This window comes from Centruroides sculpturatus, unplaced genomic scaffold, assembly GCF_000671375.1.
Source record: "Centruroides sculpturatus isolate CEXI.00-Female unplaced genomic scaffold, Cexi_2.0 scaffold286, whole genome shotgun sequence".
Lineage (NCBI taxonomy): Eukaryota > Metazoa > Arthropoda > Arachnida > Scorpiones > Buthidae > Centruroides > Centruroides sculpturatus.
The window spans coordinates 496118-514655 of NW_019384581.1; the positions used below are offsets into that span (position 1 = coordinate 496118).

The 18538-nt window shown below is 28.3% G+C and overlaps 1 protein-coding gene across 2 annotated transcripts; it reads right to left on the minus strand.

The window, feature by feature from the left end:
- Positions 1 to 5550: 5550 nt before the first annotated feature.
- LOC111624477 (autophagy protein 5-like) lies at positions 5551 to 18484 on the minus strand. Of its 2 annotated transcripts, none has more exons than XM_023367319.1 (8): positions 18377 to 18484; positions 13526 to 13643; positions 9579 to 9709; positions 9433 to 9511; positions 6336 to 6498; positions 6176 to 6267; positions 5999 to 6107; positions 5551 to 5918 (listed from the first exon to the last, which is right to left on the minus strand). In XM_023367319.1, exons 2-8 carry the CDS (start codon positions 13634 to 13636, stop codon positions 5791 to 5793), a joined length of 813 nt encoding a protein of 270 aa, XP_023223087.1. In that variant the 5' UTR covers positions 13637 to 13643; positions 18377 to 18484; the 3' UTR covers positions 5551 to 5790. The 2 variants fall into 2 exon arrangements, with proteins under 2 accessions (XP_023223087.1, XP_023223088.1); XM_023367320.1 differs by having other exon boundaries at positions 18410 to 18430.
- Positions 18485 to 18538: the final 54 nt, after the last annotated feature.

The following is an 18538-nucleotide window of genomic DNA, read 5'->3' on the forward strand; positions in this document are numbered from 1 at the left end:
TAAAAGTATAGCAGAATGCCAATTAACTGAATCTCTACACTCCAAAGAACGAGCACTTGTGTCTTCGTACATTCCCTTCGTTTGCCAAGACAGTGCAAACAACCATTATTCCTATCCATTCCGGTCTGTTCTCACGCGTCAGTGTTCTGTTTGCTTTTCAAACTCATTCATTCTCACTTTTACGAATGCTAAAATATTTACAGTATCAGGTAAATGAAAATATGTCAAACAAATAAATGGTGGTCAAAAATAAATTTTGTTGAAAATCAGAAGGGAACAGTCTTAGAAGAAAGTTGTCAAAAAAGTTTGTTATTGTAATAGCATTTTACATGGATAGGAATGTTTTTCCCTAATCCAATTATTTAAAATTTTGATTATCTGAACTGATTTTGTCTCAATTTAAATAATCAGAGTACTATATTACCAATAAAATCAAGGATTTTACTATTCTTGAGTGTTTGACTAATGCAAATGAAAATCAGTTTAGCTATTTCTGATTATTAGACAACTTTTGATCACTTTATATTGTTTTTTAATATTAACAAAAATCTAATACGTATGGCACATACTGTAAAATTCTTTTAAAATTAGTATATTATACAGTTTACCCAAAAAGTCACTTGTCAAATGGGGAAAGAAGATATTGCAAATTACAGACAAAAGACACTGTAAATGATTTTAATGATGTTTAGAATAGTGTATGGTGTGTTGTACACTGCAATACTCATCAGTGTCACATTCAAAGTACCCGTACACTCAAATATAGTGTCATACACAATACAATGTGTCATGCTGCAAGAATTGCACATAAAATGTGAAGAATGGTACCAAGTCATTACTGCACCCAAAACAATAAGAACAGCAATTACCTAACTACTTCCATTTGGCAAATGATGTTTTGACCACTGTATTTTTGTCAATATATCATCATCCCATTTTATATGCACGTGAACTCAAAAATTTCACCATGTACATTTTCTTCACTTTATATCTCAAATTTGTTATAACAGTGTGGCAACTAATAACAAAATATGGGAACAAAAAATTCCATTGGGTAACATCTTTAAAATATATGTAGACTGTACTTTTTAAAAATGTTTAAATATATTCCCAGTTTACCATTAAAAAATGTAAATTGTATTTTTAAAAAAAATAAAAATGTAGATTTTAATGATTACTCGTGAACATTTTCATTAGAGAAGTGAACATTATGAAGAATTTCTATCCATCAGTTGGTGTTTTGTTATTATAATCTTTAATGATGATCAAGTAACTCACTACTAACTTATCATTGTAGTTGAATGTTCATATATTGTAAAAAGTAGAAAAATTATAAAGTTTTGCAAACTAAAATGTCATTAAGTTTAAATAATAAATAAATTTTATATTTCTCAATTAATACTCTGCATATGTCTATAAAAAAGGGGGATGGAAGCTGATTGTTGGCCATCTTTTAAAAACTTTGTCTATCCATCAAATGAAATTACAAATGTCTCCACTATCAAATATATATACTGCATATATTTTGATGGGGAACATTTGTATTTCCAAAACTAGGAAATTTTCCTAGTTTTGTGTGTTTTAAACAATTCCAGTTTAAAACACACAACTCTAGGGAATAAAGTTTTCAGATATAATTTTTTTCTTGCATTTCTAATATAACATGGAAATACTGTCAACATGATGTGGAGATAGGGAACTTTAGAGGTGACAGCGGGGAAATTCGGGTTTGAGAGCATCCCGTCCTTGGGTTAAGGTGCAAGCCTACCGCTTTGAGGAACAGGATCGATTAAAACATTCCATGAATTTTTTTTGGGGTGGTCTGTCCTGGATGTGTTGAGTCTCATTCTCACCACTGTAGGCCCGGCCTAGTCCATAGAGTTGCCTAAGACGTTAAGAGCCAAATTGTTAAGTACCTAAATTTTATTGTGCCTTCTACTACAGAGTTAGTTAATTTTATTGAGATAATGAACACAGATTTCAGATAGGTGCTAAAATGATTTAGTAGAGGACACCAAAATCTGTGCATGATTAAAAATAGAGATGTAGAAAATACTATTGTTATCAAAATGTATCAAGAATGATTCGTTTAAATGGCGCCATCATCTTTATTTCATCATTTGGCATACCAAATGATGAAATAATGATGATGGTGCCATTTAACTTATTGACATCTAGCAGCAATCTGTATGTCGTCATCTGATTTTCTTTGCAAATAAATGCATATTTTGCATGCAAAGAATTTTGTGCCAGTGGTTTTTCAATGTTGAGTGTAATCAAGCAAAGAACGCACAGTAAGTTTTGTTTTTGCAACAGAATTATTGCTATAAAAACATAGGAAATGTCACAAAAGCTTTCGGTGATAATGGTTTATCAAAAATCAAGCATTTTTGATTGGTACAAAATGTTCAAGAAAGGCAGAGAAGATAGCCATGCCAACTAATGAACAACACATCACTCGAGTCAGATCTGGTGCTCAATGATCATTGTTTAACAATTAGGGACCTTATCAAGCATGTTCTGACATCATTTAGATCTTGTTGAGTAATTTTAAAAGATTATTTGGGTTTGTGGCAAGTTGCTTCTTGAGTTGTCCCAAAAACATTGAAGTTTTTCCAAAAATAATGTGTTCAAGTGGTCGAGAAAATGCTTTCTACAGACAAATCATTTTTAAAATGCATCATTATGGATGATGAAACACATCTATGCTTTGACACCAAAACAACTCAACAATCGAGTGAATGGCACTTGAAAGGTGAAGCGAGACCAAAAAGACCACATCAAAGTTAGACAAAAATTGAAATCATGTGGACTTTTTTCTGATTGTCATGGTGGTGTGGCCAAACTGTCATCAACAGTTTGACCACAACACCATGGAGTGTTGCATTTTTTGCTTGAAGAAATTCGTAGAAAATGACCCAATCTGTGGTGAGAGAACTCCTGGATTTTGCACTACAATAATGCACTTGCTTGCAATGCTCTTGTTTTTGATGGATTTTTGGCCAAAAATGCAACAAATATGATTCTGCAAGCACTGTATTCAACTAATATGGCATTATGTGACTTTCTTGTTTCCTCAACTGAAATTTCTGCTTTGTGGACACTGTTTTCAGTCGATTGATGCCATAAAACAAAATTTGCTGAGAGTCCTGAAAGGGTTTCACAAAATGACTTTAAAGCATTTTTCAAGAATTGCAAAAAACATTGGCATTAGTGCATTGCAGTGAGAGGGAATTACTTTGAAGGGAACTAATAAATTTTGATGAATAAATTCAAATTGTGCATTTTATTGAACCATACCCAATCCTTTTTGATCACAAGGATATACAACAAACACACCACAAATAAAGTGAAAAAGCACCGAAAACATACGAGATATGATTTGGGTGTGAAACAGATTGAATTTATGCTTTGAGCGCATTTTTCACTGCACACACAATTTGAACTTCGAAGTGAATTTTTTTCAAATTTAGCATTCAAACTCCAAAGTATGAAGTATCACTGTGTTTTTGTTGAATATCGATTTATCATAATTTTCTGTTTAGTGAGGATTCAGTCACCACAATACTGCCCTTCTTCTTTTCACACCCCACTGTTTACAAAACATTGATGCAAGTGACATTTCTATTGTAGAATACAGTAGAACCTCGATTATCCGATCCCTGATTAACCGACCGTCCTAGTCAGCAAATTTCAAATGTCCGCTAGTGATGTGGCACTACAATATTTGGCTATGTCTTGGCTACTTTAATATTATTTTTACGTGTTTTAGCTGGCAACACTCATTCGACCATGAAAGGGAGCCAGTATTTAAACGCGGCTTAATTTTCTAATTTTTAACGATACAATAGCGACGATTATTATTTTAAAAAATTTTTGTTAGGCTTAACATCGATGAAAATTCAACACGAAGTAGGTTAATAGCGATATATTAATATACTAATTACATGGGCTATAATAATATACTACACTAATAATGAATTTTTTCATACTTTTCGGTTATCCGACCAACTCCAGTCCCCATTTGAGTTGGATAATCAAGGCTCTACTGTATTTTGAATTTTTTTTTTTTTTGTTATGGCCTGAAAAAACTGAAAATACAATATGACTAACATTGAAAATGCAGTTTCTGTTATAAATTTAATAAAAAGTTTTCAAATTATATTTTCATTTAAAATTTTTAAATTTAATAAATAAATATGCACCACTGATCAAAAAGCTACACTCGTAAGACAAGAAAACCGAAAGAATTATTATTTCTGTTTTGATCTATAGAACAATATGGTTATTATTATGACACCTTTTTAATACAAAAATGCAATTTTTTTTAATTCTATGAAATAACAATGTATAGGAATATTAGCTAATTTATAATTTATAGATATAACAACATTGTTAAAACAAAACTGATGTAACTTAATTATAAAATTCATTTATCACTTTTAAAAACATTAAAAAAGGCCTGATACATTTTAATTTGTTAATATTTAAAGAGGCACCAAAAAAATCTCTAAGTAAGTTTAAGTTGTGTATAATGATAATTCAAAAGGAAGAATGTTTAATGGAAGATACTTTTCAGTAAATATCATTATTCTGTACATTTTTTATAGTTCATTATTAATACAAAACAAGGGATTATTTCAGAAAATGAAATATGATTATAATAGTAATTTATACTTTATAACAATCAATTTTGCAGTAAATTTCCTCCAATTTTTGACCATTGCATAATTAGCAGACTTCTAAGGAGTAAAATAGAATTTCTATGAAGTTATTGAAATTGACTGATTCTGTTGAATACAATAAAATCAATCAACTAATTGATTAATTACAATTGTATGCAAAACACAGCATTCCCACACATAGTTTGAGGGATTAACTTTTAACAGCATGTATCACATCTGTGCAGTAACTAGGACAAAGGAGGCCCTAAAATGGGATATCAAAAAATGATTGGTGTATTACTAAAATTTTAAATTTTGCTGTTTTGGGGGCTGATTCCGTAAGGTTTTTGGTTAAAAATAAAAAACTAACTGACCATTTCTATCACATTATCACATGTTTTTTAAAAAAACAATGCAATATAAACACCTTACACACTTTTCCAGCACTAGTTTAAAGGTGGAGGTGTAAATGTTCATCTTTGGAATGACTCATTTCCATCCCTGTAAGTAACAGAGATGAAACATGGAGTGAATTAACCACTCAACAGTGAGGGACAGATATATCTGTCCAGGGCGATCATGTGGCAGTGGTGAGGGAAGGATATATCCGTTAAATTTTTTTGGGGTATCACCAAAAACTACTGCGAAAAAAATTCACATAAAAATGAATTATGTAATAATAAAAAAAGACTTTTCTTTACTAGACATTACTGTTTCGGAAAAAGATTTTGTAAACAGTTATGAGAAAAAATGCGTGGAAAAATACTTTAAAAATTTCCCACGTTTAATCTGCACAACTTTTGGGTAGCACCATATCTGACTATCTCACTGTTGAAAAGTTAACTTGTTTCAATTTTTCAATAAAATTATTAAGTATTTGAAACATTTAAATATAAACATTTAATATGTTCTTTATATAATACAGGATTTTTAATTTACAGATCTGTTTATTTACAACATATTTTTTGATACAAAATAAGTTCTTTTTATTACGAACTCATTTTGCATAGTATGAAACAAACAGTATCACAGCATATGGATATTTTACAACGTCTATAAGTGCATTTAGTTTGATTTGATGATAATTTTCAATTTTCATTCATTACAAATTGTATCTATGACATCATCACAATGGTAAAATGCAAATGTGAAGAAAATTATCTGGATAACTTAGATGCTCACTCATCCATTGCAAAGGAGTGTCTAACGATGGTTCTATGCCATGTGTTACTACCTTATATTTCAGTTCTCCTTCTAAAAATAATGACAACACAAGATTAATGTTTGAGTAAGAATATTTTCATTTTAAATTCAGAATTAATGTAAAATTTTACCCTGGTTCATAATATCTGGAATGATCATTATTAACAAGTGTTTAAGTGTTTGTTTTTCTCCCATATCATTTAAAGGACGAATCAATCTCTGAATGAATGGCTGATCTAGCTATATATGTAATTCATGTTTAGAATTTGTTTTTAATTATAACTTTAAAATTATTCAGATAATTTTACCTGATATATTCTAAAAGGAATATGTTTAAATGGTTCATCATTTGTATGCTCCATAAGTTTTCTGTTAACTGCCCAAAATTGGTCAAATTTATCTAAATATAAAAACAAATTATGTGACATTAGAAAAAATTTAACATTTATTGTAAAAAAAATTCATTACCATTTTGTAAACCCTGCCATAATTGAATATGATCCTTTTTCTGCATGCTAGTGATAACTTGTCCTCTATGTTTTAGTGCATCTGCTTCCTTTATTGTGGCCATAAAGTATGATTCGACAGCCAACCTTCCTTGACAGTGCATTAATTCGTCTTTAGGAAAATCCTGTCAACATTAGTCATTATAAATAAACATGTACAGTACGTAAATGATTATTATATAAATTGTAAAATTAAAAAAAATCTAGCAATGGGTTATGTAACTTTCCTGGCTATTATGAGATTATTTTATTTCTAAAATAAAATGAAAAATGTGTGTATAAAATGCTGATAAAATGTCTATTCAGCTATTTTATCATAAAGACAATTCAGAAAAATTTTGTTTTATTTCAACCTGACAAGAAATTCCAACAATTAAATACTGTTTAAAACAATTTTGAAATAGAGATTTAAAAAAGTCAAAGAGGAAAATCTTTTGTTTTGTTTTTAATCAAAGTGAAATTCTTGACAAGAGATTAGACATTTTTTAACGTCTAATCTCTTGTCAAGAATTTCACTTTGATTAAAACTTGATTAAAACTTAAAAAATTTCACTTAGACATTAGACATTTTTTAATGTCTAATCTCTAAATAAAAAATGTCTAATCTCTAAAATATATTCCATATTGTGTGTGTTGATGAGCCAGATAGTCTGGTGTTCTTTTCTTTTGCCAAAGGAAGCCTAATTGGCAATGTACACAATGTACGTACATAAGAATATTAAAAACTTAAAAATCAGCAAAACGAGCTACTATACAAGATGTATTTAGCTATCTCTATGTAAGAAATTTTGGATATTGGTGTGTTTGGTGTTTGTTTTAATTAATGTATGTATCATGAAGATGGTGTAGTGCCATTCTTGTTTTAAGGTTAGTTCACAAGTCTACAATGTTCTATTTCACTCACGATCTTTGATGGTGTTTCATTCTGTTACAATGTTCAAAGTCACATTCTACTAAGTGCTGATGGCTTGACCTTGTGACTTCACAGCTAAGAGTCAATTGGATAGGTGAGCTAGAACCACGTATTTTGTAATTGATGCATATGCTCAACTGGTACAAGTATATGATTGAGTGTGCTTAGATTAATGATGATGAACTGTTAATAAATATGGCAAAAAGTTATCCAATTTTATGTAAAGTTGGATTAAAAGAATAAATACATCAAAATTTAGAGTTCATATCAAGAAAAACTTGCAAATGAATTGTTTCAGGAATAACAGGTAGGTCTATTTTACATAATTAAAAAAATTCTTAGTCAAAAATTAAATACTGTAAGCTTATGACAATTATAAGTTCATTATATTATAATTTAAAATAGTAGAAACATTTAAAGAATTCTTTTATTAACTTAAAACAATTATTTATGTTAGGGCTTACAATACAATAATAAAGGTTATGATATTTTTGAGAAATTTAATAAGTGTTGGATGTATTTTGAATATATTATATGCATTACACTCATGAAATATGAGATACTGTAAAATGCTTTCCAGTAATTCTATTTTGTTTGTATTCTTATAGAATAACTGAATCTAAGAGTAGCTGTTCTTTACATTTAATATAGTTTTTACAACAACCTTTTTGTTGTTCAACATGTTATATTTTGTTTGTGATGCATGAAATGAGTATTTTGTAGTGTATTGGAAGGGACATGATTAGTCTGTATTGTGTAGGATGTTTAATGTTGTCATTTTTAGGTCACATTAATGTGATATAAGAAATTTTGGTATGTCATGTGGATTACTATAGTCTATTTATTGTAAGTTGGCACCTACTGTAAACAAACTAAGACACACCCCCCTTTGTTTATTAGTTTAAACCTACGTCCATCAATTAGAACCACGTTGCATTTCATTTGTCCATGGAAAATAGTTCTTCGTTATTTATAAAATCATTAATGAAATACTAGTCACTTAGCAATGATTATAAATGTAGCTATTTCATATTTGTTAACTTGTTATTTTTAATGAATATTTGCACATTCTGAATCATTAAAAATAAACTTTTCTGGTCATGGTTTATTTTTAATGATTCAGAATGTGCAAATATTCATTAAAAATAACAAGTTAACAAATATGAAATAGCTACATTTATAATCATTGCTAAGTGACTAGTATTTCATTAATGATTTTATAAATAACGAAGAACTATTTTCCATGGACAAATGAAATGCAACGTGGTTCTAATTGATGGACGTAGGTTTAAACTAATAAACAAAGGGGGGTGTGTCTTAGTTTGTTTACAGTAGGTGCCAACTTACAATAAATAGACTATAGTAATCCACATGACATACCAAAATTTCTTATATCACATTAATGNCATTTTAATGTTAATTTCACAAATATTCATTAAAAATAACAAGTTAACAAATATGAAATAGCTACATTTATAATCATTGCTAAGTGACTAGTATTTCATTAATGATTTTATAAATAACGAAGAACTATTTTCCATGGACAAATGAAGTGCAATGCGGTTCTAATTGATGGACGTAGGTTTAAATCAATAAACAAAGAGGGGTGTGTCTTAGTTTGTTTACAGTAGGTGCCAACTTATGATAAATACAGTATAATTGTGTTATAAAATGTTTGGCTAGTTTCTGGTGCAGGGATGTGATTGTTGTGTCTTCAATTATGTTCTTTGTACTAAATTTTGAGCATTGTGCATGTTTATTTCAACCCATAATATAATCAGTGTCTCATGTATTTTCTTTTTCCTCTTTGATTTGTCATTCTTCATCTTTGGATGTACTGAATTGAGCCAAATTACAGACCAATAATCTGCAAGTTCTTTTTCTGTAGGTGTGTCACTGTGCTGTAAATGTGTAGTGGGTTTAGTATGCAAATAATTATTAATGTAACTTACATGTTTTGGGATTGATCATTTTGATATTACATAATTACAACAGACAGCTACTTATTAGGCCTACATAACTGATACTTATATATTTTAAAATTTTAATCAGATAAATTTTGATGCTCAAAATGATTTATTTAACTTCACTATTATTAATTTACTTTAAACAAAAACATTTTTATTTCAATTCAATTATATCTTACTTGAAAATGAATAGTAAGATCCCATGGAAGAGTGGCATCGTTTGCATATAAATCAAATAACAATCCTATGGGATAATGCCTATAAAAATTAATTTATTTTAAATCAAGAATATCAAGTAATTTAAACATTTTAAATTAAATATTACCATTTAAGAGGTTGTCCACCATAATCAAGCCATGTTTCTGCATTCTGATGCTCTTCTGCTAAATGCTGAGCAAAGTGTTTTTGTACTTTATCCAAAACCAATGGAAAATAACTAAGACGAGGAACCATTAACTAAAAATTTAAACATATGTTATAAAAAAGCACAAATGTTATAAAATCATCTCTAACAATTAAAACATTTTAATGTTAATTTCACAAATATTCATTAAATATAACAAAGAATATGAATATAATATCAAAATTAATTTTTATTGTTAGAAATTACCGTGTGTATTTTTGAAATTGTTAAATTTTATTTATTCTGTTTAATAAGAGAGATTCAAGGAACATTCAATAGAAAACTGGAAAAGTGCCATTAAAGCTGGGAGGATAAGCAATAGTATAGTAATTTTGAAACTTACACAAAACTTCAGAGTCAGATGCAACAGTAGCTGTGACAGACAACACTGCTCATGTGTGAAAATGTAAGACAAAAACAGACCTATAAAATAACAGTGCTTCTACATCAACGCACAAAGCAAACCCAGTGTAATGTCTGATTTCTGACAAAAACCAATTGACTATAAGGAGCATGCAAATAATGATTAATGATGAGGGGAAGAGAGAGAAAATATGGCAGATGAATCAGTATTTTCCAGTTACAGTGAAATATTTTATTGAATGTTCTATAGATCATTTAAATACATACAACCTTGACTAAAATTTACTTTTTTTTCTATTCATCAAATACTGCACATTTTTCAGTAATTTCCAATACAAATTCTGTAAATAATATCTGTTAATTGTGATTGATTATTTCATTTTCTTGAAGGTAATTCATAATAATGCTGAGTTTTCGTGAGGTTGCAAAAGCTTTTTATGTTTTATAAACATACATTTTTGTATATACAGGTTTTCGACATTGTTGAAAATAGCTCTTTACATTTTACTCATTAGCATTTTTGCTGAATATTATTTTAGAAATCTTTTTTACTTGTGTCATGAAATAGTTTAAAAGTTTTTATTTTTCATATGCCCAAATAATGAAGTACACTTGCAAATTTTAGCATTTGAAGTTGATGTAAATACAATAAATTTTCAATTCATCACTACTACCAAATAATAACATGTTAACATGATATTATTTGACAACATGACACCAACATATAGACAGTTAAATAAAATTTATTTTAAGTATTGTTTATTAAACACTCCAAATATTCTATTAAGTCATGTACATATATTATTAGGATAAAATATTACAAATTTATTTAATGTTTAAATTTTAATTTATAATAAACATTGAAAGAATATTTAAAATAATTTTTAATGAAATAATTAATTTTAAGTTGTCAAAATATCATCTGAATTCACTTTGAACAAATATGTGATATTTTCCATTAAACGAACAATTGAAATTTTCTGTTTTGACCATGCTATTTACAATTACACTTATTCTATTGAACTTTAATTAAAGTAGTTTAAGAAATGAAGTTATTGTTCCAACAATTCTTAAACCTGTTTGCAAAATTGTGTGTGTGTTAAGCATACAAACAAATATTTTTAAACTGATATTAATTTACTGTGATACAACTTGCCTCATGTCAAAAAATTCAGTAAATTTTGGTTGAATAGCAAATGTAATAACCAGGGTTGTGGAGACAGAGTCAAAGCAATGATCAAGTTACTAGAGTCAGAGTTGAAGTCAGTAAAAATGGACTGAATCTTATTTAAAATATCTATACAATTCAACGTAATGGATACTGCACACATCACAAGAATGCAAGGTGAGATCAAAAAAGTTTTGATCGATATAAACTATTTCAAGATACATCTAAAAGAAAAACGACCATTAAAGACACTCTCCCTTCCCAAATCTATAACCACAGTTATTCCAGCAAGAGATAGGAATTATTTTAACCTCAAGATACTAAGATCGGCAATAAATTATAAATACATTAAACTTAAATGGTTAAAACGTAATTTACAGAAAATTAAAATTGATAAAATTGAATATAATCAATATGGGAAAAATGAACAAATTAAAACTTTAAACATTTATAAAGCCAACAAGTTTAAAAAATTAGCTAAGAAATTTCAATATCCGACTAATAATGAAATAGAAGAATGGAAAGACTCTTTAGTTAAAAACAGAACTAAAATCCAAATTCCTGAAGATATCCTTGAAACTTTGCAAAAAGGACTGGATTTCAGTGGCCCCAAAAAAATGGGAAGTTCTGACATCAATTAAATAAAGATGGAAAAGAAGCCATGTATTTGATTGATAACATGATCTTGTGTTTAATGCTTAGATAATAATGTGATTAAGATCTTTTCAGATTATTATTGATGATGATTATTAAAAACAGCCAAAAACATTCATTTACTCAATAAATAATTATTCCTTGGTGTTTTTGTGGTTGATTTTAATAAACATTGTTTTTTTTTGTGTGTGTGTGTGTGTGACATTTAATTCAATTCTAATTGCATTGGCATGTCTTTAAAAATCTATACTTACATACAGAAAAGAAAAAGTTTTCAATTGTTTTTACTAGGGTTTCTCCAATGGGATCCCAGCTATTTTTTAACCTGGGAAATATCCTGGAAAATCCTGCAAATTTCTTAAAAATTCACTTTTTTTTTATTTTGTGTTACGGTTGAGGAAATTTTGCAAATAGAAAGTATAATTAACCCATAAACTGTCAGAATACATTTGTATTTATTAATTTTAAGCCTGCTTATTAGTTTTTTAAATTTTTACTTATGACATGTCACAGATTGTCAATAATCAACATGTAGCCTATTTGTGAGAAGACTGAAAATTCTTTGCTTGTCAGAACCTGTAATATCTGGAATAATTGTGCTTATGCTGTCTTAATTTTTAACCATGCCCAGTAACTCCAATAACTGCATTATACCAGATTGTGCAAATTGGGTAAGGATACAAATGAGTATGAAGTATGCAAGTATGAAGTTTATCTTCATAAACTTGATTATTAAAGCCAAACAAATTGCTGAATTATCAGGCTGTAAACGCGATGCCACTATTAAAGTGGCCGAGGTACAAATCAAGAATACTAGACCATAAAAGAAATACTGTAATGCATCTTGAAAATGAACTAGAAATCTTCCAGGCTACAGGTGAAAAAACATATAACATCTGTCTTCTCTTAAATGCATTAAAGATATTTCACCCACATCAATAGAATTGAAAAGGGCATTTTTGGTAGCAGGACGTATTAAGTTACTTAAAAATGAAAAATAATTATATCATTTGATTTTAAGATTTACTTTATTTTAGATTTAAGATATAAAATAAATCTTAAAAAGACAAGCAAAAGATCGGGAAATGAGAAACCCTAGTTTTTACATATTTGTTGAGTGAACTTAATTTACAATACGTCAAAAATGAAGTATGATCTTAGATTTCCTGAAAGACAAGCAAGAGAAATGAGAGTATTCATAGTGCCACTTCACGAATTTTTACTTCTAAGATTAACTTAAATGTAGATTAAAAGCATCTGATATGATTCCAGAGCCAGACAGGAAAGCAAGCATTAAGAAAATTTATTGAAGCATGAATATTCATATCTTGAATAGAAATCAAACTAATCTAAGTATTTCAGCTCTCCTGCTATTTACCACTCTGGAAGATTACCCCAAAATTAATTTTGGGGTAATCTTCCAGAGTGGTAAAATATTTAATAATTGATATTTGGCAGAAAAACATTTTTCAATAACTTAAATGCCTGTTTTTTTTTTTTTTTTTTTTTTAAGATAGCTGATATATTCTTTAATAAATGATTAATTTAATCTTTATAATATGACTGAAAAATAAAAGAAACAAAATGGTTTTAATAAATATATTTGGAAATAATTATTTAAAAAAAAAGCAAAAAAAAATTCAAAATTCTTCTTTCAAATAACATAAATTTATGTAAGACTTACATAATATGGTTCAGGATGTTGAATAGTATAAACTCCATCAACACTTAATTTAAAGCAAACTGGAATATGTCCATCCCATACTTCCCGCAATATTTCTCTATCTTCGGCCATAATAAAACTTCATCAACATATAAAAAAAAATTATAAAATTAACATTTTATATATAAATACATAGTACAAACATAAGAATAAAATAAAGGGATAATTCAATTGAGAATTTTCAGTTTTAATATATAAAGAATACAGAATACCTCATCTAGTACAACTTCATTTAGTACAGTATTCACTATAGTGTATTTTATATGTGCCTAAGAATTCAATTAATGTAAATACACTAAAGAAAAAATATTGCACTACACATAGCTAGTAGCAATGTTGCCAATTTAGACTGAAAAGATTGGCAAATGGCTTTACTCTAGCTGCTCACCCCTCACTCTCTACTTGCTACCTTTTGATACTGCACAATTCAGATATTTTTTGTTCTTATTTTTAAAAATCTTGCAAAATAATTTTGAATAACAATTCAAATGAAGAACACAGTGTTTATATAAGAGAGAAAATGTGATTTGGTGCTTCTAGGAGCTTCATCTAGAGGAGAAGAAGGGAAGGTTAATCAGCAAAATAGGATAATTTATTTTCATTTCAGTCTCCTTTAGTTTTTTTTAATGGATTTTATGACCTATTATTAAGGCAATTCTATTTATCTTTTAAATGAAAAAAAATCCTCTTCAAACATCATTTTCCTATTAAATATATTCCCCAATTGTGATTCAATTAATGTGTTTCCGAAAATGACTCCACTAACTTCACTAATTGGAGTATTCTTGTACTATTTTGTTACATGTCTAATTAAAAACATAGATGTATTTAATATAATTCATAATTAAATATTATGGGTAAAAATTAAGTTTAATTTCATGTAATAAGAACCAACATCAATCAAAGAAATCAGATAAAATATCTAGATTCTAATTCTTTAAATAAAAGATATTTATATTTAAATGCATATTAAACCAATTAGTTTGAGAAAAACATAGCTCTATTGATAACGAAACAAGATTAAAACTACAGAATCAGATTGATAAAAGAAGTAGAGATTTGAATAGTTTTCCAAATAAAATAAGAGCAGACATAATACAAATGATGTAAAGTAATTAATTCTAAAACAACTAAAAATTCCAGAAAAGAATGACAACAACAGACAGACATAGCTAAATTGGATAAGAAGTTTGTTAAAAATTGTATATGTATATATGAATCAGGTAACCAAGAAGTTCATACAGCTTTTCAACTTTATCATTTCAATAGAAGCTAAGAACTTGCAGAAATGTTTTAATGTAAGTCTAAATGACAAAACCATTTGTTTGCATTTACATTGCCTAGGAAACATCTGAAAGTGAGTAAATGGGTTTCCATATATATACTACTGACCTTTCCTTTATACATATATTGAAACAACAGACTCCAGAAGCTTACAATCTGTTCATCACTTTTCATACCATAAAAATGAGCCACTACTGTAACAATTAAACAAGAAAAGACAATATGTCACATAATATTAAACAAGTTATTATACAATTTTTATATGAATTTTGTCAAATACTCAAAAAATTCACAATATTTAATTGTTTACTATTATCTAAATACAACTGTGAATTATAAAGATTGAAGTCTTCATATTCAAAAGAAAGGTCTATTTGAGTAAGGACTATTTTGTCATTTTAGAAACTTTTCATCAATATGTAAACGTTATTTTTAGTTATACGATTTATTATACAATTTCTTAGGAAAGGACATACTAAATACAAGTTTTAAAATTACATTCTTAAAACAAGTGATTAATAGGAACACGATAAGTAACTGAAATGAAACAAACAAAAGTACTAATTATAATAAAAAAATGTTTTCCATTTGAAAGTAGCAAAAATGGTCATAACTAACTAAATTTTAATTAACAATAAAGTGGATAACACAAAAGTAAATCAAAGGATTTGAGAATTAGTAATTGAAAATATGAGAATCATTCAAATATAAGAGATTTCATTTTGTACTAACAACACACCTGAATACAATTACACTGACAAATAGAAATATGTTTAAATACACAACAAGCAGAAGTCTCTCATTATTTATTTCCTATCAACCGAAATCAACCTTTGAAATAAAAGTGTTTTTCCTCATCCACCATTCAATCCCAAACTAGGATTTTCATTTATTTTAATTACCAAATGAATCTTTAGAAAGTGAAACCTTTTGAAATAATATCACATAAATCATGTATCATTCTATAAATACTCAATCATTACTGCTTAGAAGGTGGAATGAAGAAGCTTTGCAACTGACGGGAATTATATTGAAAAATAAGATAAATACTATACGATAAATACTATAAATACTATAAGATAAATACTATAAACAAAGTTTTATGTTTAGTCGAATACTCATTTATATTTGAACAGCTTGAGATTTTCTAGTAAAGATACACTTGTTCAGTTTGATAATCATCCTAAAGATAAGTTTATATTGGAATGTGACCTGCTACAAAGAAATGAAACAAAGATAGAAAAGAAACAAAACTGAAGGCAACATAAATTATGCTGGAGAGAACAAATTACACAAGGAACACACCAGTAATTCCAACTCTACTTCATTACTTAACTATTCCAACTTAATAATGTTGGAATAGTTAAATAATAAAGTAAGGAGTTAGAATAGTCAATTATTAAATAGTTAGTTTGGAAATCAGTGAAAAATTAAATATTAATTAATTAAGATAGCTTTAAAATTATTACATCTTTTTTAATCTTATTTGATCTTGAGAACAGAATAATTATTATTATCTAGATTTAACTTCAGTTGTTATTGCTTCATATAAATTGTTTATTATTATTATAGTATTTTCATAAACATGCTTATGAAATTGAATAATCATGGGTTATATTTATAACATTAATTTTATTAATTCTATATTCTGATCGACCATTTTACATTGCCATTTCTTATTATTAAAGCGAATCAGGATTTGTAACATACTTATCAAAATTGAACAAGGTTATTATGAAGATCATAGTTAATAAATAAACAGAAGCCATTTATAATTATCATCAGATAAGCTTTAATCTAATGTACATCTAATTGAATGCCTTTTTTCATCATACAAACCCATCTTTAATTTTTTAAAGGACAAAGAACAAATTTTTTTGTAAAAAAAATTCCAAAATTACTCCAGAATAGAATAAAAAACAAAAAAAACATACAAATGCTCATTATCATTCCTGGTTGAAGTAACTTCCTTGCTTTAACTTGCAGAAAATAACTAATCAAACAGGATGTAACATAACATCAAATTTGTATTGTGGTTAATGTAATATTATTTCCTTTTTGATGTTACTCATTATTATTATTTATAAAAATGAAATAAATTTAATATTTTGATAGAAGTTACTTTTAGGACATAAATCTATACATGTAAAAAAAGTGGTAAAATTGCAATTCTGAATAAGGGATTTGGATCCCCTAGACAAATTTTACCCATTTTTCTGTGTTCAAAATCCCAGATACGCTGATAGGTTATACAGTAATACCTTGGGTTTTCATTGATTAATTTTGCAAAAAATTTGTCTTGGTTTTTGTCAGCATGCCCACTTGACCTTGCTGCTAATTTTATGAAAACAAATGGCAACCCACACATTTTCCTGCTCAGTGTGGTGTCATGTCTTGTTTTGTGAGCATTACACCTTGTGTGTCTAGCCAAACAATTCCATTGCTTTCCTTTCCTTTTAGCTCCATCATGGGACCAAAGAAAGTTTCCAGAGCCAGCAGCCCTTCAAATGCCATATTATACGTTCATTTATTCTTTACATTAATCTTTTATATTCATTTTATATTAACCACTCTACAGTAATTGATGGATATATCCGTCAAGGGCGATCATGTGGAACTGGTGAAGGATGGCTATATCAGCAAAAGAATTTTGCAGATATCGCCAAAAACTACCACAAAAAAAAATTCACTTAAAAAAGGAATTATGTGACAATAAAAAAGATTTATCTTTACTAGACATAACTTTAAAAATTTTTTTCTGAAACAGTAACGAGAAAAATGCTTAAGAAAATACTTAAAAAATTTCTAGGGCTGTGGAGTCGCGTAAAAATCTACCAACTCCGACTCCGACTTTTCCTTACCAATCCGACTCTGGCTAAAACACCAAAACTCCACGACTCCGACTCCACAGCCCTGAAAATTTCCCACATTTATTCTCCACTACATCATGAAGCATCATAGCTGACTAACCCACTGTACAAAGGTTAATTTCTTATTGTTTTTAGTATTAAACACAAATATAGTGTTTCTCTATAAAATGTGTTTTTGGTATGTGTTTTGAAGTGTCTAGAACAAATTAATTGGATTTACATTGATTCGTATGGAAATAATTGTCTCGGTTTTGTTGGTTTTGGGTTCTGACAATTGTTTTCGGACAGATTATTGACAAAAAGCGAGGTATCACTGTATCTTGCAAAGGTAAACATAGACCATTTGTTCCTTTGACATTTTTGCTTGTATGGGCATGGTCTACAGCTCTGTTAAGGTCCCATCCATCTGCCTCATTCAGAGCTGCATTTGTATCTAAAAATTATGGTTTTGGGAGTTATATATTGCAAGGGGTCAAATGTAAACCATCTGTTCCTTTGACTTATATTGGCAAGGTCTACATTTGACTCATTCAGTGCTGCATTTGTACACCTAAGTTACTCCCTATCGTTATTTCTTATTAATCCTAGGCAATCTAAGAAATAATTTAAGAATAGATCATCATTTTGCATTATTTTACGCCATTATTTGAATTCTTACCTTATTTAATTACAAAAATGTTAAGTTCCTTACTATATAAACGTCGTGAATGTATTAGAACATGTACATTCGCACAGCTGACATAGACGACTCCACTATAAAGTGTTGCCAGATAAACATAAAAATAATTTAATCAAATAAATTATAATAAACATAAATTAT

Coding starts and splice junctions, on each gene's coding strand:
- LOC111624477 (XM_023367319.1), bottom strand. CDS start 13,636: ATGGCCGAAGATAGAGAAATATTGCGGGAAGTATGGGATGGACATATT. Junction 9,512..9,578: donor GGTGGACAACCTCTTAAATG/GTAATATTTAAT, acceptor TAATTTTTATAG/GCATTATCCCATAGGATTGT. Junction 6,499..9,432: donor ATCTTACTATTCATTTTCAA/GTAAGATATAAT, acceptor TAATGTTGACAG/GATTTTCCTAAAGACGAATT.